This window comes from Sus scrofa, chromosome 9 (assembly GCF_054392235.1).
Source record: "Sus scrofa isolate SSC_HxYL_T2T_F1_AM1 chromosome 9, Sscrofa_HxYL_maternal_Yorkshire_Landrace_v2.0, whole genome shotgun sequence".
Lineage (NCBI taxonomy): Eukaryota > Metazoa > Chordata > Mammalia > Artiodactyla > Suidae > Sus > Sus scrofa.
The window spans coordinates 107,979,142-108,005,614 of record NC_139391.1 but is presented as its reverse complement, the minus strand read 5'-3'; the positions used below and the strand labels follow the sequence as shown (position 1 = coordinate 108,005,614).

The following is a 26,473-nucleotide window of genomic DNA, read 5'->3' as shown; positions in this document are numbered from 1 at the left end:
CGACATCTAGCTTTAAAAGTTAACAGGACTTGCACTCACAAGACCCACAAGCTCCCCTGGCTCTGGTGGCCAGTGGGGCTCGCGTTCATGGATTCAATAAGCCAGTAGCAAACAAGGAAACAGTACTGAACTGGCTGTCATTCCACAGCTTAGGAAAGAAGGAACAGACAGAAACACCCATCTCCTGGTCTTTCCCTGAGAGAGAGAGAGATTTGCATATTTCAAAGCTGCTACCTTAGGGTCTGGCTTCCAATCAATCTGCATCTAGGGGCTGACTGAGAACTTCCCCTTTGGGACACTGATAGCTCTTGGCACACCCTCAAATCTTGGGTGCTATTAAGAATAAAGTAGGCTGTTTGGACCATCTTAAAGTTTTGAGAAACAACTAAGAGCTGCGGCAGGATTGAATGATGAGGCCCATCTTCTATACAAGACCAGTCCTTCAAGACTAGGAGAGGGGGCCGTTTCACCTAATGCAACACAGATTAAACAAAATGAAGAAACAGGAATATGCTCCAAAGGAAAGAATGAGATAAGACCTCAGGGAGGAAGGAAAAAAAAAAAAACTTAATGAAATGCAGATAAGTAACTCACCTGATAAAGAGTAATGCTCACAAAGATGCCCACCAAATTCAGGAGAATAATGAACACAGTGAGACAAGAGTGCTAATTAGTAACAGGAAGACACATGAAAGTATAAACCTCACTGGTAAAGATAAATAGATAGTTAAATTCAGAATAACTCAATGTTATAACAGTGGTGGGTGACTCACTTATGAATGCAGTACGGAGGTTAAAAAAAAAAAGGAGTAAAAATAACTATAGCTACAGTAATTTGTTAAGGGATACACGAGATGAAAAGATGTAAATTGTGGCATCACAAACAAAAAAATGGGGACGGGGTCAAGATGGTGAAATAGCAGGACCTGGGCTCACCTCTTCCCACAGATACATCAAGGGCACGTCTACTAATGGAACAATTCTCACAGAACACCCACTAAATGCCAGCAGAAGACCTCAAACACCTGAAAGGACAAGAAGTATCTCCATGTGACTGGATAGGATGAACGAAAAAAAAAAAAAAAAAATGAAGAGAAGAAGCGAGATAGGACCTGCACCCCTACGAGGGAGCTGAAGGAGAGGAGAGGTTCCTGTACCACGAGGGTCCCCTCACCAGTGGGGAGATCAGCCCGGACAGAAAAGGAGCTTCGGAGACTTGGAGGAGAGCACGACAGCCAGTCTGTGGCAGGAAGGACCCAGAGTGAGACCTACAGAGGGTCCAGGCCACTGCCCTGCACACCCTAGTCTGAGATGCATGCTCACTGGTATGGGTGGGGACCGGGTGCTAGAGTGTGGGGTTTGGAGAACAGACCCAGAGAGAAAACTCCTGATGGCTGCAAAGAGACAGAGTGACAGGGCAGGAGAATGGATACCGCAGCTGGGAATGTTCATGAAGGAAGCCAGAGCCGCCGGAGAAGTAAGGTGTCATTGCTGACTGGCAGGCCAGGGGTGGAGCCGCCATCGCAGCCTCTTTTCCCATGTGTCTGCCTCTGCCTCTGCAGGTTCTAGGAGAGGCTGCTGCCTGGACAGGCATGTACACGCCTGTTCCCTGCCCACACCACCCCACCGTCCCAGCTGCCACCCTGGCCTGACTCCCACCTGAGTGGGTTACACATGCTCCCTGGCTGCCCTCCTCCAGCTCCCTGGCATCTTCCCATGTGGGCAGGCTCGTGCACACTGGCTGCCTCAGGACTAAATGTCCCTGGGTTGCCCACATACAGAGATGGGGCTGAAATCACAGCTGATCCCCAGGGACCATGCAACTTAGGAAAAAGAGGTAAAATTGTTCCTTGCAGCTGGGCAACATGTGGGTTTATACCTTAGCTGCCAGCTTGGTAAATTTAGTACCTGTGGATCATCTGAATTGCCAAGTGCTCTCGCAACTGGGACAGGTCTGGCTTTAGCAGCTGTGGGCTTTGTGGGTGTGTACACACAGAGGCTGGGCCAGACCATGGTCTGAGATGCCTCTATAGCTCCCACAGTGGGTCCAGGTGCATGACTACTGCAGTCCTTGGGCTTGACTTCAGTGGATATGCATTGGTGGCTTAGTGATACCAGGGCCAACTGCTGGCATACTCATGGTTGAGGTAGGGCTAAGAGCAGTGCCAACTGCCCACACAACGAGTGAAAGGTGACATAACAGAGCACATGCAGAGGTGAACAGCTCCAGTGGAGGAATACTCAGTGGCTCCTCCTAGTGGGAGTACTGCATCCCACCTACTTCACACCACAAACCAGGAACACAGCTAAGAAAAGATCTTCTTTTCTAGGCTTCTAGGTTTCCACTTCAATAACCAGAGAGCATGCCTGCCCTTGACAGGGCAGTATAACCATAGAGCAAAGAGGAGGCCTCATTCAAAATCCAGTGCAGGCTGTGGTCACAACATCAGTTACACCTCTTATCAAGGGGACAATGGCCAACATACACTGAGAAAAGAGGTGGCAGGCATCCATACTAAAAACAGCCCTCACACCAAAAAATATTAAACCCACAGAGGCTACAAAGGCATATTCCCACATAAAAATAGCCTTTTAAGACAGTCTAAGGGCCTGGTATTGGGAGGAGGAACCACCAGAGCTTTGGCTCTACAGAACTGGGGGAGCTCTACAGAACTGGGGGAGCCAGAGACTCCACTTTTGGAGGGTGCACACAAGGTTTCATGTGCATGAGACCCAGTACAAAGCAATAACTACATAGGAGACTGGGTGAGACCTACCTATAGGTCTTGTAGGATCTTTTGGGTGGGGGGCAGCGGGGAGGTCAGCTATGGCTCATGGCAGGGACATGAACACTGGTTGTGGAGGCCCCAGGGAATAGTGATTGGCCTGAGCTCTCCTGGAGGTCACCATTTTGGCAACAAGGCCCAACAACAGACTACAGTCTCCAGTGCTAGACAACTCAGGCTAAACAACCAGAAGAATAGCAACACATCATCTGCCTAAAGTCATACTGAGCTCACATACATCTTTAAACATACCTCTTGATATGGTGCTGCGTACCAGAGGGGCAAGATGCAGCTGCCCACTGGTGGGCAGTCCCTCCCACCAGCAACCCTGCACAAGCCTCTGAACTAACCTCACCCATCAGGGGTCAGACACCAGAAACAAGAGGAACTATGATCTTGCACCCTACAGAAAGGAGACCACGAACACAACAAGTTAGACGAAATGAGATGACAGAAATATGTTTCAGATCAAAAAACAAGATAAAAATCCACAAAAACTAAATGGAGATAGGCAATCTACCTGAAAAAGAATTCAGAGTGATGACAGGAAGGATGACTGAAGATCTCAGAAAAAGAATGGAAGTGAGAAGACTTAAAGAGCAAACAAAGCTCAAGAATACAGTAACTAATAACACAAGCACATGGAGGATAAACAATATGCTACCAAACAATCAATGGATCACTGAAGAAATCAAAGGGGAAACAGAAAAATACCTGGAGACAAATGACAGTGAAAACACGACAATCCAAAAACAATGGAACACACATAAGCTGTTCTAAGAGGGACGTTTATAGCATACAATCTTAGGAAATAAGAAGAATCTCAAATAAACAACTTAACCTTACATCTAAAGCAACTAGAGAAAGAAGAACAAACAAAATGCAAAATTAGGAGAAGGAACAAAATCATAAAGATCATAGCAGAAATAAATGACAGTGATGAAGAAAACAATAGAACAGATCAATGAAACTAAAAGTTGGTTCTTTGAAAAAATAAAATTGATAAACCTTTAGCGAGACTCATCAAGGAAAAAAAAGGGAGGGGGCTCAAATGAATAAAATTAGAAATGAAAAAGGAGAAGTTAAAATTGACATCATGGAAATACAAAGAATTAGAAGAAGTTAATACAAGCAATGATATGCCAATAAAATGGACAACCTAGAAGAAATGGACAAATTCTTAGAAAGGTACAACCTTCCAAGACTGAACCAGGAAGAAACAGAAAATATGAACAGGTGTTCCCACTGTGGCACAGTGGGTTAAGAGTCTAACTGCTGCAGCTCAGGCTGTTGCAAAGGCACAGGTTTGCTCCCTCGCTTGGTGCAGTGGGATAAAGGATCTATCATGGCCGCAGCTGTGGCTCAGATTTGATTCCTGGCTCAGGAACTTCCGTGTGCTGCAGCTGTGGCCATAAAATAAAAGTTTTTTTGTTTTTTTTTTTTAGGGCTGCAGTATATGGAAGTTCCCAGGCTAGGTGTTGAATGGGAGCTGCAGCCTCCATCCTATGGCACAGTCACAGCCAGGATCTGAGCCATGTCTGTGAACTACACCACAGCTCACAGCAATGCCAGATCCCTAACCCACTGAGAGAGGCCAGGGACCAAACCTGCATCCTCATGGATGCTAGTCAGATTCATTTCTGCTGTGCTACAATGGGGACCATAGAAGTTTTAAAAATTAAAAACAACAACAACAGCAACAAACAGCTCAATCACAAGTACTGAAACTGTAATTTAAAAACGTCCAAAAAACAAAAAACAAAAAACTTCCAAAGTCCAGAACCAGACAGCTTCACAGACGATTTCTATTGAGCACTGAGAGAGGGTTAACACAATCCTACTGAAATTCTTCCAAAATATTGCAGAGGAAGAAACATTCCTAAGAAGTCTATGAGGCCACCATCACACTGATACCAAAACCAGACAAAGAGAGCATACAAAAAAGAAAATTACAAGCCAATATCATTGAAGAACAGAGACACAAAAATCCTAAACAAAACACTAGCAAACCAAATCCAACAATACATTAAAAGGATCATATACCATGATCTAGTGGGATTTAGTACAAGGATTCTACAATATCCACAAATCAATCAGTGTGATATACCACATTAGCAAATTGAAGAATAATAATCATATGATCATCTCAAAGATGCTGTAAAAGTTTTTAACAAAATGCAACACCCATTTATGATAAAAACCCTCTAGAAAGTGGGCAAAGAGGGAAGCTACCTCAAGATAATAAAGACCATAATGACAAACCTACAGCTAACTAACTTCATTCTCAAGTGGTGAAAAGATGAAAGGATTTCCACCAACATCAGGAACAAGACAAGGATATCCACTCTTACCACCATTATTCACCACAGTTTCAGAAATCCTAGACATGGCGATCAGAGAGGAAAAAGAAATAAAATGAATCCGAATGGGAAAAGAAGTAAAATTGTCATTGTTTGCAGGCAATGAGACACCACACATAGAAGATGCCAAGGGTGCCATCAGAAAACTACCAGAGCTCATCAATGAATTCAGTAAAGTTATAGAATACAAAATTAATACATAGAAATCTCTTGCATTCCCATACACTAACAATGAAAGATCAGAAAGAGAAATTAAGGAAACAATTCTATTTCCATCTCATCAAAAAGAATAAAATATCTAGGAATAAATCTACCTAAGGAGGCAAAAGACATGTACTCTGAAAACTATAAGATACTGATGAAAGAAACTGAACATGACACAAACAGATGGAAAGATATATCACGTTTTTGGATTGGAAGACCTAATTTTGTCAAAATGGCTATACTACGCAAGGCAATTGACAGATTCCATGCAATCCCTATCAAAGTACCAATGCCATTTTTTACAAATTAGAAAAAAGAAATTTGAAATTTATATGGAAACACAAAAGACCCCAAATAGCCAAAGCAATTCTGAGAAAGAAAAACAGAGCTGGAGGAATCAGTCTCTCTGACTTCAGACTATACCACAAAGCTAGAGTCATGAAAACAGTATGGTACTAGCATAAAAACAGAAACACAAGTCAGTCGAACAGGATAGAAAGCCAAAAGAGAAACCCACACATCTATGGTCAATTACTCTACAACAAAAGAGGCAAGAATATACAGAGGAGAAAAGATAGTCACTTCAATAAATGGTTCTGGGAAAACTGGACAATTACATAAAAAAAATGAAATTAGAACATTCTCTAATACCATATACAAAAATAAAGTCAAAATGGATTATAGACTTAAACATAAGGTCGGATACTATAAAACTCTTAGAGGAAAACATAGGCAGAATGCTCTTTGGCATAAATCCCAGCAATAACTTTTAGGATCTACCTCCTAGAATAATGAAAATAAAAGCAAAAATAAATAAATGGGACCTACATAAAAGCTTCTGCACAGCAAAGGAAACCATAAACAAAATGAAAAGACAATCCACAGCATGTGAGAAAATATTTGCAAACAAAGCAACTGACAAGGGATTAATCTCCAAAATATACAAACAAATCATACAGCTCTATATCAAAAAAACAACCAATCAAAAAGCAGATAAAAAGATGCTCAACATCACTGATTATTAGAGAAATGCAAATCATAACTATGATGTAACCTCGCACCAGTGAGAATGGCCATCATCAAAAAGTCTACAGATAATAAATGCTGGAGAGGGTGTGGAGAAGAGGGAACCCTCCTACATACTAAGCGAAGTCAAAAAGAGAAAGACAAATGTCATATAACATCACTTATATGTGGGATCATTTTTTTTTTTTTTTTTGCCTTTTCTAGGGCTGCTTCCGTGGCATATGGAGGTTCCCAGGCCAGGGGTCCAATCGGAGCTGCAGCCACTGGCCTACCTCAGAGCCACAGCAACGCAGGATCAGAGCCGCGCCTGCCACCTACAGCACAGCTCACGGCAACGCCAGATCCCTAACCCACTGAGCAAGGCCAGGGATCGAACCCGCAACCTCATGGTTCCTAGTAGGATTTGTTAACCATTGTGCCACGACAGGAACTCTTGGAATCATTTTTTAAAAATTATACAAAAGAACTTATTTACGAAACAGAAAGAGGTGGACAGATTTCAAAATCATACTTAAGGTTACCAAAGGAGAAATGTGAGCAGGAGGGGATACATTAAGAGTTTGGGATTAGCACATACACACTACTATATATAAAAAGATAACTAAAAGGGACCTACTCTATTGCACAGGGAAATCTACTCAATATTGTGTAGTAACTCATATGGCTAAAGAATCTAAAAGAGAACGGATATATGAGGAGTTCTGTGGCATAGCAGGTTAAGCATCACTGCGGCAGCTTAAGATTGCTGCTGTGGCGTGCATGGATTTATTCCCTAGCCTGGGAATTTCCACGTGTTCTAATCATGGCCGGAAAAAAAAAAAAAAAAGAACGGACATATGTATAACTGATTCACTTTGCTATACATCTAAAACTAATACTGTAAGTCAACTATATGCCAATAAAATGTATTTATTTATTTATAAGGCTGCATTTGGGGCATACGGAAGCTCCCAGGCTAGGGGTCAAATCAGAGCTACAGCTGGTGGCCTACATCACAGCCATAGCCAGCCACGCTGGATCCAAGATGCATCTGCAACCTATGCCACAGCTTGTGGCAATGCTGGATCCTTAACCTAAAGAACAAGGCTGGAGATCAAACCTGCATCCTCACAGACACTATGTCGGGTTCTTAACCTACTGAGTCACAACAAGAACTCCCCAATAAAAATTTTAAAATAAAAAAATAAAATGTGTGTGTGGGGAGCAACAACGTAGAGTTTTAGAATACATACATTCAAATATAAATTATCAATTTATAATAGAGTGTAATAACTACTACAGGAAATCATCAAATCATAAAAGAAGAGAGCAAGAGGAATGGAGAAAAGAATTAAACAGTCAAAAAAAAAAAATTTCAAAATGGCCATAAGTCTATACCTATCAATAATTACTTTTAATGTAAATAAATGGATTCAGCAAAGTCGCAGGATACAAAATCAATATTAAAAAATAAGTTGTACAAAAATAAATTATGAGGAAAAGAAATTAAGAAAACAATCCCATTTATAATTTCATCCAAATGAATATGATATCCAGGAATAAATTTAACCAAGGAAGTGACAGTCCTGTCACTGGTAACAATAAGACAGTGGTAAAAGAAACTGAATAAGATACAAATAAACAGACATTTGTGCTCACTGAATGGACAAGTTAATATTGTTAAAATGTCCATAGTACCCAAAGCAATCTACAAATTCAGTGCAATCACTATCAAAATTCCAATGCTAAATTTCACAGAAATAAAACAATCCTAAATCTGTATGAAAGTATGAAAGACCCCAAGGAGCCAAAGTAATGTTGAGAATAAAACTGAAGGCATCATGCTTCCTGATTTCAAACCATACTGCCAAGTTATAGTAATCAAAACACATGGTACTGGCACAAAGACAGTTACATAGATCAATGGAACAGAACAGAGAGTCCAGAAATAAACCCACACAAATATGTTCAATTAATTTATGACAATGGACCCAGGAATATACAATGGGGAAAGAAGAGTCTCTTCAATAAATAGTGTTGGGAAAACTGAACAACCACATGTAAAAGAATCAAACTGGACCACTGTCTTTTATCATATAAAAAAATCAACTCATAATAGATTGAAGTTTTGAATATAAGACCTGAAACCTTTAAACTCCTTAAAAAAATCAATGGTAAGCTTCTTGACATAGGTCTTGACATGACCTTTTGGACTGACCAAAAGCAAGAGAAGCAAAATAAACAAGATAAACTGCATCAAATTAAAAATCTGTAGAGCAAAAGAAGCTATCGACAAAATGTAAGACAACCTACGAAATAGTAGAAAATATCTGCAAATCATATATCTGATAAATAGTTACTAGCCAAAATATATAAAGAACTCAAGCAACTCAACAGAAAAAAAACGAAAAGAAACAATCTGACTGTAAAATGGGCAGAGGCTGTGAATGGACCTTTTTCCAAAGAAGACATGCAGACGGCCAACAAGACTCCCCCTGGTGGCCTAGTGGTAAGGATTCAATGCTCCCTCTCTCCAACAAGTACATGAAAGGATGCTGAACATCACTATCTTTAGGGAAACGCAAACCAAAACCACAATTAGCTGTCACTTTACACTTTTTAGAATGGCTGTCCTCAAAAAGAGAAGAGATAATATGTGTTAATGAGGATGTAGAGAAAAGGAAACCCTCATGCACTCTTGATGGGAATGTAAATTTCCAAGCACTATAGAAAACAATATGGAGGGTCCTCAAAAAATTAAAAGAACTACCACATGATCTAGTAATTCTGGGTATTTATTCAAAGAAAATGAAATCACTATCTTGAAAAGATTTTTACACCCCCATATTCACTGCAACATTATTTACAACGGCCAAGACATGGAAAAAATTTAAGAGTCAATCAATGGATGAATGTATAAATAAAAATGTAATACACACATAGACATACAATGGAATGCTATTCAGCCATAAAAAAGGAAATACTGCCATTTGCAACAACATGGATGGACCCTGAGGGCATTATGGCCAGCGAAATAGGTCAGACAATGAGAGACAAATACAGAATGATCTCACTTTTATGTGGAATCTAAAAAATCTGAACTCAGAGAAACAGAGAGTGTCATGGTGGTGGCCAGGTGTTGGAGGATGAAGGAAATGGAAAGATTTTGCTCAAAGAGTATAAACTTCCAGTTATACGGGAAATAAGTACTGGGAGTGTAATATACAGCTTGGTGACTATAGTTAACAATACTGTATTGTATACCTGAAAGTTGCCAGAGAGTAATTTTTTTTTTTTTTTTTTAAGGGCCGCAGGTGTGGCATATGGAAGTTCCCCAGGCTAGAGGTCAAATCGGAGCTACAGCTGCTGGCCTATACCACAGTTCACGGCAACACCAGATCCTTAACCCACTGAGCAAGACCAGGGATGAAATTTGCATCCTCATGGATACTAGTCAGGCTTATTTCTGACAAGCCACAATGGGAACTCTGAGAGTCAATCTTAAAATTTCTCATCACAAGAAAATTTTTAACTATATGTTATACCATCTGTGATGATGGATGTCAACTCAACTTATTATGGTGATCATTTTGCAACATATACAAATGTCACATCATTATGCTGTACACCTAAAATTAATACAAAAAAAAAGATCACCCTCTGAATGGCAAGGATGATGCTGACAAGATGGATATTTCTCAAGTCCTCTTCCAAGAAAATGTGTAACTTCAGGAAGAAGGGACTGTGAGCAAGTCAAGCTGCTTGACCAAGGTAATGTGATTTTGGGAAGCTGTAAAATCATTTAAAAGTAAGACTTTGGAGTTCCCGTCGTGGCGCAGTGGTTAACGAATCCGACTAGGAACCATGAGGTTGCGGGTTCGGTCCCTGCCCTTGCTCAGTGGGTTAACGATCCGGCGTTGCCGTGAGCTGTGGTGTAGGTTGCAGATGCGGCTCGGATCCCGCGTTGCTGTGGCTCTGGCGTAGGCCGGTGGCTACAGCTCCAATTCAACCCCTAGCCTGGGAACCTCCATATGCCGCGGGAGCGGCCCAAGAAATAGCAACAATAACAACAACAACAACAACAACAACAACAACAACAAAAAAAAAAGTAAGACTTTGTTAGTGATCATCATCTTAAGTGAGCATAAGTGAGCAGGTAGCTGAGTTCAGGTCACCTGACTAATTACTTATACAGAGGTATCTCTGAAACAAAGAAATTAGGCTTTGAAGTAAGGGCAAGTACAAATCTTTTTTATTTATTTATTTATTTTTATTTTTAGGGCTGCACTCACAGCATATGGAGTTTCCCAGGCTAGGGTTTGAATCAAATCTATAGCTGCTGGCCTACACCACAGACACAGCAACGCAGGACCTGAGCTGCATCTGTGACCTATACCACAGCTCACAGCAATGCCAGATCCTTAACCCACTGAGTGAGGCCAGGGATCGAATTCGCATCCTCATGATTCCTAGTCAGATTTGTTTCTGCTGCGCCACAACAGGAACTTCCAAATCTTTTAAAAAATGGACTTTTTTCTCCATGTGCCAAAAGGGAAATAAACCTTTCCCCGACTTTCTTTTCTTAGTGCGCTTCCCTGAGCAAACTTGTATATCCTTTGTCTGTCCCTTTGATATAAATGTACATCTTTTTAAAAGCTAAGTAAGGATGCAACTAGAGATTATCATACTAAGGGAAGTCAGTCAGAAAGAGAAAGACAAACACCATATATCACATCTGTAATCTAAAATATGGCATTTACAGGAAGAAACAGACTCACAGGCATAGAAAACAGACTGGTGCTAATAAAGTGGGAGTGGGGAGGGAGTGGGAGGGTCTGGGAGTTTGGGGTTCATAGATGCAAACCATTACATTTAGAATGGATAAGCAATGAGGTCCTGCTGTACAGCACAGAAAACTACATCCAGTCTATTGGGATAGCCATGACAGAGGATAGTACAAGAAAGGGAATGTATTATATGTATGACTGGGTCACTTAGCTATACAGCAGAAACTGGCACAACGATGTAAATCAACTGAATACTGAAATAAAAAATAGATTTTAAAAAGTCTGCAGAATTTCATCTATCATTCCAGGCCCTGCAACACTGTGCAGAGTTAGAGGAATCTCTCTGGTAACACCATAAGGTCCCTCCCCCACCATGTCCTCTGCCTTTTGTCTGTGGGAAAACTTTAGCCAAAGAATAAATTTAATCGGAGAAGTGAGAAAATGCAGGAGCCAAGGAAGAGAGTTGAATGAGACCAAATAATAACAGTTTAGTCATTAAGCAAAGTCAAGGACCTTTAGTTCCTCCTCAAGGGCTATAGATAATATTCTGAGCCATATCCTATGAACTATCTTGTAGATATCAAAACCCCCACCAGGTAGAAGAAGTCAACTGCACCGTGATCCGCCTATGGCCGTGATATATGCTGCCACCATTTAGAGAACTAGCCTCAAAGAAATGGGAACAAACCCACCCTGGAACTGAAGACTTAACTGTACTTAAAACAATCAAGATGACACTGGTCAGACCAGGGGTGACCAATTTCAAGAAGACTGTCACAGCTGACTTTGCTGTTTCTGCATGTAGCCCCTCCCTCCGCCTATATAAAGCTTATGCCCACTGACTGTCAGCGGGGCATTCATCCTTTGGACAGAAGTGCCCCCCTCCCATTTCTGGCATCAGAAATAAAGGAAACTTTCCTTTCCACCAACCTTGCCTTTTTATTAGCTTTAGAGCAGCAAGAGGTCAGACCCACACTGGGTAACAACTGAGAGAGAGCAAGCTTCAACGTGAGAGGCAATCAACATGCTTTTGCAAAACTTAATCTGTCCGCTGTGACGCCAGACTCAGGCAAGAGAGTTTGGGCAATTTTTCAACCGGGGTTTTGAACAAAGAAATGGAGGCAGGGAAGCAGCTATGAACCCTACCCCAAACAGGCTGAAGATTCCCCTTCAGCACCTGTTGGGGCTTCCCAACTTCACCCTTCTTACCAGCCTCCCTCCTTCCCTCCCTAGGTGGGCTCCTTATTTTACCCCCTGCACTGAAAAGCCATGAGCGCCTGCGGCGGCTTCAACCCCACCCTGGGAAAGCCCTGTGCCCAGCTGGCCCACCTATTAGGCACCCCAAGGCCTTACCTGCGGACCGCGAGGGGCGCAGTCCAACCCGACGGGCACCTCGCCGCTGGCCCCGCGTCAGCCTGTAAATGCAATAGCAGGCACCGGCCGCAAGGACCAGGCCCGCCGCCACCCAGCCCACGTCCCGGGCGCCGCCCATGCTCTCGCTGGGGCTGCGCGCAGCGCTGGGCCTGGCGGGCAGGGTCTGAAGCCAGCGAGACCCTTCGCCGCCCGAGCTCAAGCAGCCGCGAGAGAAAGGAAATGAGGGTCTGGGCTCCGCCTCCCGGAAGCCGCCCAGTTAAAATATAAAACCGCCCACTCGGGCCTGGATGCGTCCAGGCGGCTTCCTAGAGGCTGGGCGGGGCGAGGGTGAAGCGCTGCTAGCGCTCCAGGCCCCAAAAGGACCCAGGGGGCCTCCACAGCCGCCCAGAGGCGGGCTGGCGCCAGGCCGAGGCCCGCCCCTTTTCCGGCGGCCAGCGGCCGCAGGCTATTGGGGGCCTGGGACCAGTCGGTGCCTAGCCCCTCCCCTCCCCGCCGCGCAGTTGCCAGGGCAACGCCGGGACGCGCTAGCCCCCAGCTCAGGCGAGGCTTCGGAGCCGGGTTTGAAGAGCGGGTGAGCAGCGCAGTTTCAGCAGTGCCTCTGGTCATGGCCTCGTTGCGAGTTGCCAGCCCCAGACTGAGGAACTACTTCAAGGAGAACTACATTCCTCAGGTCTGCGAGGTACTGGAGCCACGTGGCAGCGGACTTAGAAGGAGGAATTGCAAGAGATTTCCCAGACGAGGGCCTAGGGTTTGGCGGGGAGAGGGAATGGAGGTTAGGAGGAATGAAAAGGGAAAGGATGAAGTCAGCTTTTGACAGGTTGGCGGTCTGGGCTGAATATACACATCAGAGAGTTGACGACAGAGGGGTAATGGTGGCTGAAAGGGAAGAAGGGGTGACATCTCCCAGGGAGAAAGAGAAAAGGAACTCAGGACAGAAAACCCCAAACTCCAGCATTTAAGGTTTGGACAAGGAAGAGCCTGAGTACTAAAGGATTGAGAATGAAGTGCCCTAGAGACATAGGAGGAAGAGTAGGAGAGTGTGCCCTTATGGTGAGAGTCACCTAAGATAAGGACCACCTTATCTTAATGTCACCTATCCTTCAGATAAGGATCTGAAAAGATGTGGTGGATTTGGCTCAAGATGAGTTTGGGTATTCATTGGAAGGATGAAGGTAGAAAATACACTGAGGTTGGCTGAGGGATGGAAGCTGAGACCTTTAGATGGAAGTCATTCCTTTGTGAAAAGTACCCCACAACCAGGAGGAAGGACTTGTTTCCCTCCCCACCAAAACAGGAGAGAAGAAAGACAGGGGTGGATAAGTTTTGTAGGTTTGGAGACAGGAAGCCAAGAAAGTTCTCTTCTGGTGATTTCTATTTTTTCTACACATAATGGGTGAAATATTTGCCAAGAATATGTACGTTTGGGTGGGGATGGAAGGTGCAGAAGGGATTTTGAGTAGTTATGTGGAGAAGGAGGGAGAGCTGGAAGTCTAGGGAAGGAAAGAGAAGGAGAGCCAGGTAGTGTTGAGAGCCCAGCTTGGGGTAGTAACCCTCCTATTCAGGTAGGAGAACACTTTGGTACAGTCTTCTCTTTTTTGGATGCTAATGTTAATAAATGCTTTGATCAAGCATTTCCACTTCTCAGGGTTTGCTTTAGGGATATACTTGCACATGTAACCAGAAGGATGTACAAGTATATTCATTATGATATTGTTGCGTAGTGAAAATGGTAAAAACCTAAGTGTGAATAGTGGAATGGGATATTGTGTAGAATAAAGTATACTGTATCTTTTGAGAAGAAAGGCTCTCCATGACATCCTAATTTTTTAAAAAATGGAAAAAATATGCAAGTTGCTTAAAAAAGTATCTACTACAATCTAGCTACCTGTTTTCATATTTGTATGTATATGTGTATATATGTATTTTTATATGTATATGTTTGTGCATATATGTCTATATTTAAGAAAATAATACACTTATAGAACATATGGCAAACTATTAACAGCAAATGTTTTGGGGAATGACTTTAGGGGAGAACTCTAATCGTTTATTCCATATACATCTGTATTGTTTTAGATTATTTATTTATTTATTTATTTTTGTCTTTTTGCCTTTTCTAGGGCCACATCCATGGCACATGGAGGTTCCCAGGCTAGGGGTCTAATCAGAGCTGTTGCTTCCAGCCTACACCACAGCCACAGCAACTTGGGATCTGAGCTGTGTCTGCGACCTACACCACAGCTCACAGCAACACCGGATCCTTAACCCACTGAGCAAGGCCAGGGATCGAACCGCAACCTCATGGTTCTTAGTCGGATTCGTTAACCACTGAGCCACAATGGGAACTCCTGTTTTAGGTTTTTTAGAAGGTTTTTTTTGGCCACGGCTGAGATGTGTGGAAATTCCCAGGCCAAGAAATAACCTGAGTCACAGTGGCAGCTTGAGCTGCTGCAGTGACAACTCTGGATCCTTAACTTGCTGCACTACAAGGCAACTCCTATTTTAGTGTTTTTAGCTTGAGTTTCATTCATGTTTTACCTCTATACAATTATATTTGAAAATGTGTAGAAAACATGGTATACGCCTTCCCAGTCGTATGATTTTCTGAAACATACATAGGTAGACAAATAAGAGCTGACTTCATTCAGGATAGGAGTTTGGCAGACCTATATTATGGAAGGGCAATGGTGAGGAAGTTAAGCTTTTGAGAGGGCCTGAAGTGGTGGAGCAAGGACTCTAAGGACTGGGTGGGAAATGAGAACAAGACATAATAATGATATGTGGGTACAAAGTGGAAGTTTTTAAGAAGTGAATGAAGAGAGGTAGAGAGAGTAATTGAGTGAAGGAGGTGGACAAGTAGGAAATGGGGCTCAGAAAGTAGAATGTTTGTACTTCTTGGTATCTTATAAGACCTCATTTCTTTCTTTCTTTTTTTTTTTTTTTTTTTTTTTTTGTCTTTTGTCTTTTGTCTTTTGTCTTTCTTTAAGGCTGAACCTGTGGCATGCAGTTCCCAGGCTAGGCGTCTAATCAGCGCTACAGCTGCTGGCCTACACCACAGTCATAGCAACACTGGATCCAAGCCACATCTGCAAACTACACCACAGCTCATGGCAATGCTGGATCCTTAACCCACTGAGCGGGGCCAGGGATCAAACCCACAACCTCATGGTTCCTAGTCAGATTCATTTCTGCTGTGCCACGATGGGAACCCCTCATTTCTTGATCTAATACATTAGCACAAGACTTCATAGTGCAAAATTCCAAACTTATAAAAATAATATGGATTTTAGTTTCCAAGGGGAGACTAAAGAATCTGAAAAATCTGTGAATGACCAATATGCCTTCTTGGAAACCATTTTCATACTGTCAAATCTATGCAAGCAGGCCTAGAGGGATAAAACGATTCTCATACCCAGAACTGGGGAGTTAGAGCCTTCTGGAAAGACCTAATAAGTCATCCCTCATTATCCTTGGGGTTGGTTCCAGGACCGCCCCCCATGGATACTAAAATCCATGCATGCTCAAGACCCTTATAGAAAATGACATAGTATTTGCATACAACCCACATACATCCTACTGTATAAATCACCTCTGTATAAATCTTTAAATAAATCACCTCTAGATTACCTATAATACCCAATCCAATATAAACACTATGTAAATAGTTACCTGTGCATAGCAAATTCAAATTTTGCTTTTTGAAACAATGGAATTCCCCTGCCCCTCAATATTTTGGATCCACAGCTGTATGTATCCATGAAAGCAGAACTCACAGATACAGAAAGCCAAATGTATTTAAGGTGCAGGATAAAGCCACTCTGAGTGATGGTTTGGTCCAAGTGGGCTATGGAGCAGGTAGCACCAGTGGACTAGAGTTGAGAGTCAGGGGACACCAGGGAAGTGGTAACTCTCCTTGGCTTACCCTCCTCTTGCCATAACCCTCCATGCTGATTCCTGCTCCGGACAAGAGTGTCTCTTCCTCACCAGCAAACCCCCCCCCACCCCTCCGCTCCACCACACACACACTGCTTTGCCCCCAGAGAAAAGAGGCCCTCATAAGGGTTCCTTATCACCTAGGCTGATATCTTCTGAGGAGTCCTTCACTAACCCCTGCGACCACATTACCAGCAGATGCAAGAGAGCCTCACACACCCACGTTTACCTGGTTACTTACCAAAGAGACTATTAGGATGACTCCTTTTGTACCTCACAGCCCTGTACATCTATTCATCCGACCCAATTTGCCATGCCCAGCACTCTTCTGAAACTCATCTTCTACAAGCTTTTTCTCATAATGTGTGTATCTAGGGATCATCTTTCATCACAGATTTCCATGTATATTTAACCTCTTCTGAACTCTACCTACTTCCCTGAATAAAACCTAGCTACTTAGGGTATCGTTTCCCTGCAAATCTCTTGAATAAAGGCTGATTTTTAAAAAAAATCCTGCTTGATTCAATGGGCTTACTGAATCTGTTGATTGATATTTTCCATCTGTTTTAGAAAATTCTTGGTCATTCTCTCTTTTTTTATTTTTATTTTTTTAATTTTTATGGCTGTGCCTGTGGTATATAGAAATTCCCAGGCCGGGGTGGCATCGGAGCTGCAGCTGCTGGCCTACACCACAGCAACAGTGACACTGGATGCAAGCCGCATCTGCAGCCTACACTACAGCTTGACCTATGCTGCAGCTTGCAGCAATGCCGGATCCTTAACCCACTGAGTAAAGCCAGGGGTCTAACCTGCAACCTCACAGAGACTATGTCCAGTTCTTAACCCACTGAGCCACAGTGGAACTCCTTTGATCATTTTCAAATTGTGCTTCTACCTAATTCTTTGTTCTCCTTCTGGGACTCCGATCATAAATATATTAGCATTTTGGTTTTTTCCCCCTTGGTCCTACATGCCTATGTCTCTTTTGCTTTGTTCTGTTCCCCACCCCCACCATTCCCTTTTTTTCTCTGTGCTTAAGTTCGGATACTTTGCATTGATTGTTTTTAAGTTTACTGATTCTGCTTTATGCTGAGTCCAGCCTACTGCTAAATACATCAAATGAATCAAACAAGTTCTTAATTTCAGATGGTGTATTTTTGAGTTCTAGAATGTCCATTTGATTTTTTTATACATTTGAATTAAAATTCTGCGTCTTTTCATCCATTTTGTCTATCATTTTCTGTTTTTTAACATGTTAATTTAAAACCATTGTCTGCTAATATGAATAACTTTGAATTATTTATTAAAATTTAGCTATCGGAATAGAATAAGTGTTCTTTATTCAAATTACTAGTGTGATTTCTGTCTCCTGACTAGACCGTGACTGATACAGAGGACTTAATTGGAAAGCTACACAAGGGAACTTCCTAGAGAGTTGAAAAATGACTGAGGTGTAGGTTTGTCCATTGTTAGAATTATACAGATAAGATTTGTGCATCGATTACATGGAAATTTCACCTTAAAAATTATCATTGAGACAGTGGGAAAATGGGTGGATATATAGATAATACAAAGATCACAGAATGGTGATAATTGTTGCAACTGGGTGATGGGCACATGGGGTTCATTATACTGCTGTTTATTTTATACATGTTTGAAGTTTTCCATAATAAAAAGTTAAAATTAAAGGTAGTCATGGCTGGGTGTTTTTTCTCATAATGTGTGTATCTAGGGATGGATGGAATGACAGGTTTGATTTGGCTGTATAGTCATTTTCTGTTTGCTTTCTATATCAATTATTCATTGTTATATACCACAACTCTAAAACTATATGGCTAAGACAACATGAATCATTTAGTTTGCTCAAAAATCTGAAATTCCTGCAAGGATTTTCAGGGAGAGCTTGTTTTTGCTATTTTTGGTACCATCTAAGGTGGATTAGCAGGAGGTTAAAGATCCACTTTTCAGATGATTCACATTCATGCCTGGCAAGTTGTGCCAGATATTGGCTAGGAGTTCATTTAGGCCTGGGAACCAGGAGGCTTGGTTCTTCCATGGGCTGCTTGGACCTCCTCACAGTATGGTGGCTCAGTTCTAAGAGCAAGTGCCTCCGGAGAGAACTAGGTAGAAGTTATATCACCATTTATGATCTAGGTTTGAAAGTCAACATAAACATTATTTTCACCTCGATTCATGACGAGGGAACATAGACCCCACTTCTTGATGGGGAGTGTATCAAATTGAAAAGAGTTCTTGGGATGGGAGACACCGTTATGGCCATTTTAGGAAATATAATCAGCTATACCTGGCTTGGTTCTATAAGGGGAATCTGGGTTCAGGTTGGCTTTCCAAGCATTATCTGAATAAATAAGATGTGGATCACAACAGTATCACCCAGGAAGAGGGTCTCAACCTTTCTATAATTATCCCTTCTTTCTTTTCTATGTTCTCCAGGAGCAGGTGTTTACCAGACATTAACAAGTTGTCTACATAACATCTACTTCCCTCTTCCTAATAGTTCTTTCATTCTTATTCCATAACCTACCTCTTCCCCACACAGCCTATGTGCTTCAGGGAAACTGACTATCCCTATGTCTGGGGTTGGACCCTGACTGGCTTGTGACAATCAGCACATTCAAATTCCCTGGCTGCAATGTTTGTGATTTTGGAGTGTGGTGGGGGGAGGATAGTGGGAGATGGCAAGATGTGATCTAAACTAGTTTAGATCAGGCTGCTGGCTGAAATGCTGGGGCAGAGATACAGTATCTCTGGATGTTCATGGGGAAGCATGTAGCCCTGGGAGCCATTGGCAGTTCTCTTGCGTCCACAAGGAAAGGTGATTTTAGGGTGTGGATTTTGCTGAAGGCAGAAGGGGGAAATGGAAAGAAATCAGTAAGTCACTGCGTTAAATTCATCCTAAACCTTTAGAATTTCTAGTGTAGGAGCCAATGAACTCTATGTTGAGTTGAGGTTTATTACTTGAAAGATAAAGTGTCAGAAGCAATATAAGGGTCTTTTATTATGAGATCGCCTAGGTTCTATTCTTGGCTTTGCCAATGACTAATGGTGTGAATTTGAGCAAGTTTCTAAATCTCTCTGCCTCAGTTTTCTTGGTAGTGAAATTTCAAGTGGATGAGAGATAAGCCTTTATTTTCTAGAGTGGAAGAAAGTGATTATGAAAGGGAAAAATGGGGAAAGAAAATCGTAAAATGCGTCCCAAGGCAAATCCAGTTCAGGAAGGAATACATGGAAAGGCGAGGATCTAGAAATGGTCCTTTCTACTGTCCACCCGCACAGAGCCCTTGAAAAGCCTTTGTGGGCTCCCAGAGGTTTGCACACCAGCTTAAAGACTGCTGGACTGTATGTTCTATTCAAGCTAGGTAACTTTTTTTTTTTTTTTGAACAAAGTTAGGCTCTGGACTCCAGCCTTTTTTTCTTGTGTTGGGGGATGGCAAGAGCGGTCAGCTAATGGTCCATTAGACCATTTATTTCAACAGCAAATATTTGCTGGGCAGCTACCATGTGCTTGAAAACACCTCAACAGCTTCAACCACTTACAGCTATGTCTCTAAAGCTGTCTCTAGCTCAAAGTTTTCTCTTGAGTTCTCTATATTTATCCAGTTTGGTGTCCTATAGACACATTAAAGAAGTGAAAAAAAGTGGGTGAATTTTTTTTTTTTTTTTTTTTTTTTTTGCTTTTTAGGGCCACATGTGGCATATGGAGGTTCCCAGGCTGGGGTCAAATCAGAGCTATAGCTGCCGACTTAAGCCACAACAGTAACACAGGATCCGAACCGTGCCTGTGACCTACACCACAGCTCATGGCATCACAAGATCCTTAACCCAGTGGGCAAGGCCAGGGATCAAACCTGCAACCTCATGGTTCCTAGTTGGATTTGCTTCTGCTGCACCACAATGGGAACTCCTACAGTTAATTTTAACAATAAATTTTGGACAAACTAATCTATCCAAAATATAATCCTGTTAAGCTGGACTCAATATAAAATCATATTAAGTGTTCAAAACTGGCTCTGCACTTTACACGTACAGCACATTTATTTATTTATTCATTTCTGCTTTTTAGAGTGGCACCTATTGTGTAGGGAAGTTCCCAGACTAGGGGTCAAATTGGAGCTGCAGCTGCCAGTTTATGCCACAGCCACAGCAACGTGGGATCCAAGCCATGTCTGACCTACACCACAGCTCACAGCAATGCCAGATCCTTGACCTACTGAGTGAGGCCAGGGATCGAAATCACATCCTCATGGATACTGGTTGGGTTCTTTTCTGCGGTGCCACAATGGGAACTCCCCTATAGCACATTTCAATTTGGACTGGCCACATTTGATGTGCTCAATAGCCACATGTGATTAGTAGCTGTCATATTATATTAGACAGTGCAGGTCTAGGATATAGTAACATATTTAATAAGCCAAAGAAAATTACCTTTGACCCAGAAATGATCATTGTGTCTCTGAGAAGACTGTTCTTTTCATGGGCACCATGCGACTGGAACTTCAGGAAGGGTCAGTGGCACAGGGTATGTCTGTCTTCTGTTCAGGAACCTCCATCCTGACACTCATTGTCACACAGGGGGCAGTTGTTCTCGCATGCATCAAAATAAATTCCTATTTCCAAATCTTCAGGATTCAGTGATTAGTTCTTTTATCATGAAAATTAAAGAAGTGATATGAACATGTTATAGACTGAACATTTGTGTCTCCCCAGAATTCATATGTTAAAACCCAGTCTCCAATGTGATGGCATTAGGAGGTGGGGGCCTTTGGGAGGTGATCAGGTCATGGAGGTAGAGCCCTCTTGAATGCGGTTAGAGTCCTTACTATAGTGAAGACTCCAGAGAGCTCCCTTGCCCTTTGGTCATGAGAAGATGGCCATCTGTGAACCAGGAAGTGGCTCTCAGCAGACACAGAATCTTCCGCCACTTTGATCTTGGACTTTCCTGTCTCCATAACTGTCAGAACTAAGTTTCTGTTGTTTATTAGTCACCTAGTCTATGATGTTGTGTTATAGGAATCCAAATGGACCAAGACAGAGTGAGTCATGGACTAACTGTTGCCATACCTGTTTCAAACCACAAAACCCTTTAAACCCTTAGCTGAGAGAGAGACTAGGGGAGACTTTGGGGACATGAGTAGAAGTGTGACAAAGGGCCCTGCCATCTTTCTGGTTTTCACCATCCCCCTGAGATGTATCTTGCAACCCTAGCTAACTGAAGCCTGTCCCAATAAAGGACAAATCAAATATATGGAAAATCACAGATGGCCAGTATCTCAGTTGGCTTGGGCTGCCATAATTAAACCATAGCCTGGGTGACTTAACCAGTGAAAATTTGTTTTTTTCAACTCTGGAGGCTGGAAGTCTTAAGATCAGGGTGCCAACATGGCCAGGTTCTGGTGACAGCTCCATTCCTGGCTTGCAGAATGCTGCCAGTGCACTGTGTTCTCCCATGTCAAAGGATGAAAGAGAGAGCAAGCTGTCAGGTGTGTCTTTATATGAGGACGCTCATTCCATCTCAGTGATCCCACCCACACAACCTCATCTAAAGCTATTTCCCAAAGGCTCTGTCTCCAAATACCATCACACTGGGGATTAGGGTTTTGATATGTGAATTTTGGGGAACACAATTCAGTTTAGAGCAGGTAGTAAATGTAAGAAAATGAATTTAATCTCACTGACAAAAACATAATGTAGATGAAAATGAATTATTTTTCATTCATCCAATGAATAAAAATGAAAATTTTATGGTTCTCAGTGTTGGCAAGGTGAAATGGATACTTCCATTGGCTGCTAATGAAAGGATAAACATCTTTTCAGAAAGAAATTTTGAAAAACAAGTGAGTAGCTTCAAATTGCACCTTTTAAGTCTACATTGTTGTAGAAATCTGTCCTAAGAAAACAGAGGTGAAGGTATTTACATTTCATCATTAATAGTGATAACATGCATATCATAATTTGTAATAATGCAAAAAAGTTAGAAACAACCTAAGTGGCCAACCATTTAGGAAATTTTAAATATTTATGTACATTTTTTGTAATAAATTATCAATGAACTTTAATACATGATGTTTTAAAGAATTTTGGTGGGAGGACATGGAAAAATGATCACAATATAATAATGAGGAGTTCCCATAGTGGCACAGCAGAAGTGAATCCAACTAGGAACCATGAGGTTTTGGGTTCAGTCCCTGGCTTTGATCAGTGGATTAAGGATCCAGCATTGCTGTGAGCTGTGGTGTAGGTTGCAGACATGGCTCAGATCCAACATTGCTGTGGCTGTGGTGTAGGCCGGCAGCTGTAGCTTGGATTGGACCCCTAGCCTGGGAACTTCCATATGGTGCAGGTGCAGCCCTAAAAAGCAAAAAACAAAAAACAAAAACAAAACCAAAAATATAATAATTAGCCAGGGGGAAAAAAGGAAATACAAAACTATATATAGCATGACCCTAATTTTAATTTTGTAAAAAACATATGGGTTGAGAAAAGACTGAAATTAAAATTTTTATTTGAGGCTATTTTTGGTTGGCAGGATGATGGCTGATTTTTTTCACTCTCTTCTTTGTGTTTTTTCTCAATTTTCAAAATTACATAGAGCATATACTATTTTTAAAATCAGTAAAAGTTCACATATAAAAACAAAATGATGAAATGTTGGCTTACAGATAGGAAAAATTCTCCTTTTTTGCTTTCCCACACTGTTATTGAATGAACTGTACTGGTAGAAAATTAGAAAAAATATACAAAGAAAGCACAGGAAGCGTAAAAGCATTCATTGCTGGAAAGCGCTGGTTTGTCATCCCTGGCAGGCAGTTGGCTGGCCAGTTTGCAGGCCTGTGTCTGGTCTCCCTGGGACCAGAGCCCTTTTCCTCCGGCTGCTGTGCCAGCTGAGGTCTCCTGGACACCCTATTTCCTAGAGGGGTCAGCTTCTGTTCCAGCTTATGATGCTTTCATAAACCCTCTCACTCTGGTCTCAGGTAGGCCTGTGGGTGGCTAATTGGACGATGATAGATTTCCAAAGTGGTTTTTTTTAATCTTTTTTTTTAAATGTATTTTACTTTTTTGGGGGGCCGTCCCCGCGGCATGTTCCCAGGCTGGGGGTCAAATCGGAGCTACAGCTGCCAGCCTAAGCCACAGCCACAGCAATGCCAGATCCAAACCTGCTCTGTGACCTATACCACAGCTCAAGGCAATGCCAGATCCTTAACCCACTGATCGAGGCCAGGGATTGAACCCACTTCCTCATGGATACTAGTGGGTTTCGTTAACGACTGAGCCACAACGGGAACTCCCAAAGTGCTCTTTTGTCTGTTTTAGCAGAATCTCAGGGTTCTCAGAACTCCTCTGGGGGATGATGTACAGGTTGAGAAAGGGCCTTGGGGAGAAAGAGAGTGTTTCTTCTCTTTTCACCCACCCAGCAACATCCAAGAGCATATCTGCTTTCATCTGGATTACATTTGGGGATTCTGATGAATTTGGTTTTTTAAGTTTTTTTTTCCCCTCTTACTTGAAAAACAAATTTGAAACCACTATGTCCAATCACAGGAAATCCTTCTCTCACGGTTCATGTCCTCCGTGTTGCAGCGAGCTAGTGCTTTCCCTCATAGACCATCAGCATCTAGTACAGAATTTATGCAACCTAGAGGTGTTATTTATACAACAGATCTAAACATAGAGACCTTTTTTAAGATCTTGGAGTCAAGTACTTTTTTTAAACTTTAATTTAGATTTGAAATAAGTGAATTCAATGATCAAAGACTTAGGAATTTGGGCAATAAAATAGTATGCTTTCTTTTTCTTTAAGATTGGGAAAAATATATTTTAGAAATTCAAAGTTTTTTTTTCTTAAAAAAAAAAAAACAAAAAAAACCTGTCCCCTTGTAGCCACCGAGAGGCTGCACTTCTATAGAATTGTGGGGAAACTGAGTATTGCCTTTTAATTCCTCACTCTCACTCTTGTCATCATTTTGCTCTCTGAGGACTCTGAAATACTCCCACCACTGCTGGAATCTGGTTCCTTGGATACATTCCTTTCAAAAGACATTGTATTTTAGATTCCAGTTATAAGTGATATCATATGGTATTACAAATGAACATCTCCTCAGAAAAGAAAATCATGGACTTGGAGAAGAGACTTGTGGCTGCCTGATGGGAGGGGGAGGGAGTAGGAGGGATCGGGAGCTTGGGCTTATCAGACACAACTTAGAATAGATTTACAAGGAGATCCTGCTGAATAGCATTGAGAACTATGTCTAGATACTCATGTTGCAACAGAACAAAGGGTGGGGGAAAAAATGTAATTGTAATGTATACATGTAGGGATAACCTGACCCCCTTGCTGTACAGTGTGGAAAAAAAAAAAAGACATTGTATTTTAAAAGATACCATTAAGATAGGAGCCTATACAATGAAGCCCTATTGATAGACTATCAAACAGCATGTTATCAAAAATATTTGGAAATCTGTTTCTCCCACAATTCCTACAAACTAGGCAGAAGTCAGTACACTGTCAACAAACAAGGCCTGCTCTGTAGGAACCAAAGATAGCCAAGGGTACAGTGTCTACAAAATTATTAAGCAGCTACATATATGGATTGTATCTGAGGGTGAGAAAGCAGTAGCTCAGATTTCAGTTAGGAAAGATGGAAGGAGTTTGCAAAACTAGATCTGCCCAGCAGAGGGCATATTTGAGTTATAAACCAGGATTTTTATGGAGCGTTTTCTATTTTTAGAAATAAATAAGTGGTTTTAGATTTTATGATCTTTATGTGGTTTTTATGCTCTATGTTTCTTGCATGATTAAGTGTCTAATATGTATTTTTAAGATACTGTATTTATTTCTAAATCATATAGACTCTATCATCAGAATTTTTAAAAGAGATTCATTAATGCAAATATTTGCCAGAGATGTAAGAATCAGGAATTACTAAACATATGAGCAAGAAACCACCAGCGAAGGAACTGGTTATACTAACTCGTTTCACTGGACTTTGGGGCTAGAAAGTTTTAGCTTCTGAGGACAGTTTTGTGTGCTGAGCTCCCTCAGCCCAACCAGCCAATTCATAGATGCAGTTCAAGGGGCAAACCCTAAGGTCGCTAGAACAACCAAAAAGCATATGACTTATTATTTTTCCAGTAATAATTCACTTAATCCTCTAGGGATTAGATGACTGGTGACTTAAAACCCCTCAAGTTCTGGCCTTGAGGGGCATCTTCCTGTCCCTGGTGTCCCTCCTTAATGGCTGAAGTCAGTTGGTCCCTTTCAATAATCTTCAGTGGGTTTTAGTTAACGGGTTTCTAAAACAAATATGTGGCACTCCCTATTTAAAAGTCGACAAGACACAGAGCTTCTTTTATTTTCAACTTTTTCACTTACTAACTTCCAAGGAAAAAATTAAGACGTTCCTAGGATTACCGCAGGCCAACACCGTCTCTATCGCAGATGGGGAGACTGAGTATTTCTGCGGTGTCCCTTTGAACTTGTTTTAGGGCTTGGAGAAAGGGAGGGAGGTAGAAGGGACTTTGGACAGTATTTAGGAAATTAAGCCTCTTCCTAAGTAAAAGGGTTTCTGTAACTATGATGCTGACATTGCAATTTTAAAAGCAATCTCATCTGAAACAACAGCAGCAATGATAACAACAAGGTGCAAACTATATGTTGATAACCATCTATTTGAAAGAAGAATGTGTTTGGGGGTTTGCATATGAATAAAATATTTCCAGATAATGTGGAAAAAAAAAAAAAAACCTCTCAAGTTGTGGAGGAAGACACACATGCACACAATTTTGCCTGAGTGCACAGTAGGGGCAAGAGAAGTGTCCTAGGCTTGTCGTTTAAAAACATGCTGGCTCTGTGAATCACCTGGCCCTTCTTTGCCTCATCTATGAAATCCGGAAGCAAGAATAAACCCTCTAAAAGTCAAGGTCTTCCCTAGAGGGATCTTGGAAACATGCTGAACTGGGACTCTCTGACGGGTGGCCATCTGTGACCTTTGGCCATGTGAGTGAT

General features: G+C 41.8%; 2 protein-coding genes across 3 annotated transcripts in view; one reads left to right on the top strand and one right to left on the bottom strand.

Annotated features, from left to right (window-relative positions):
- The window catches only part of ARMC10 (armadillo repeat containing 10), a 30,953-nt gene extending 18,216 nt beyond the window's left edge, over positions 1–12,737 (bottom strand). The window contains exon 1 of one of the 2 annotated variants that reach the window (XM_084974237.1): positions 12,496–12,737. In XM_084974237.1, coding sequence (XP_084830363.1) covers positions 12,496–12,634 — 139 coding nt within the window. In that variant the 5' untranslated portion in view covers positions 12,635–12,737. The remainder of the gene's footprint in view (positions 1–12,495) is intronic. The other variant, NM_001244923.1, reaches the window with a different exon arrangement.
- A 305-nt stretch (positions 12,738–13,042) lies between these two features.
- Positions 13,043–26,473, top strand: part of FBXL13 (F-box and leucine rich repeat protein 13) — a 204,748-nt gene continuing 191,317 nt past the window's right edge. The window contains exon 1 of the mRNA XM_013979811.3: positions 13,043–13,195. Within this exon, the coding sequence (XP_013835265.2) occupies positions 13,121–13,195 (75 nt within the window). The 5' untranslated portion in view covers positions 13,043–13,120. The remainder of the gene's footprint in view (positions 13,196–26,473) is intronic.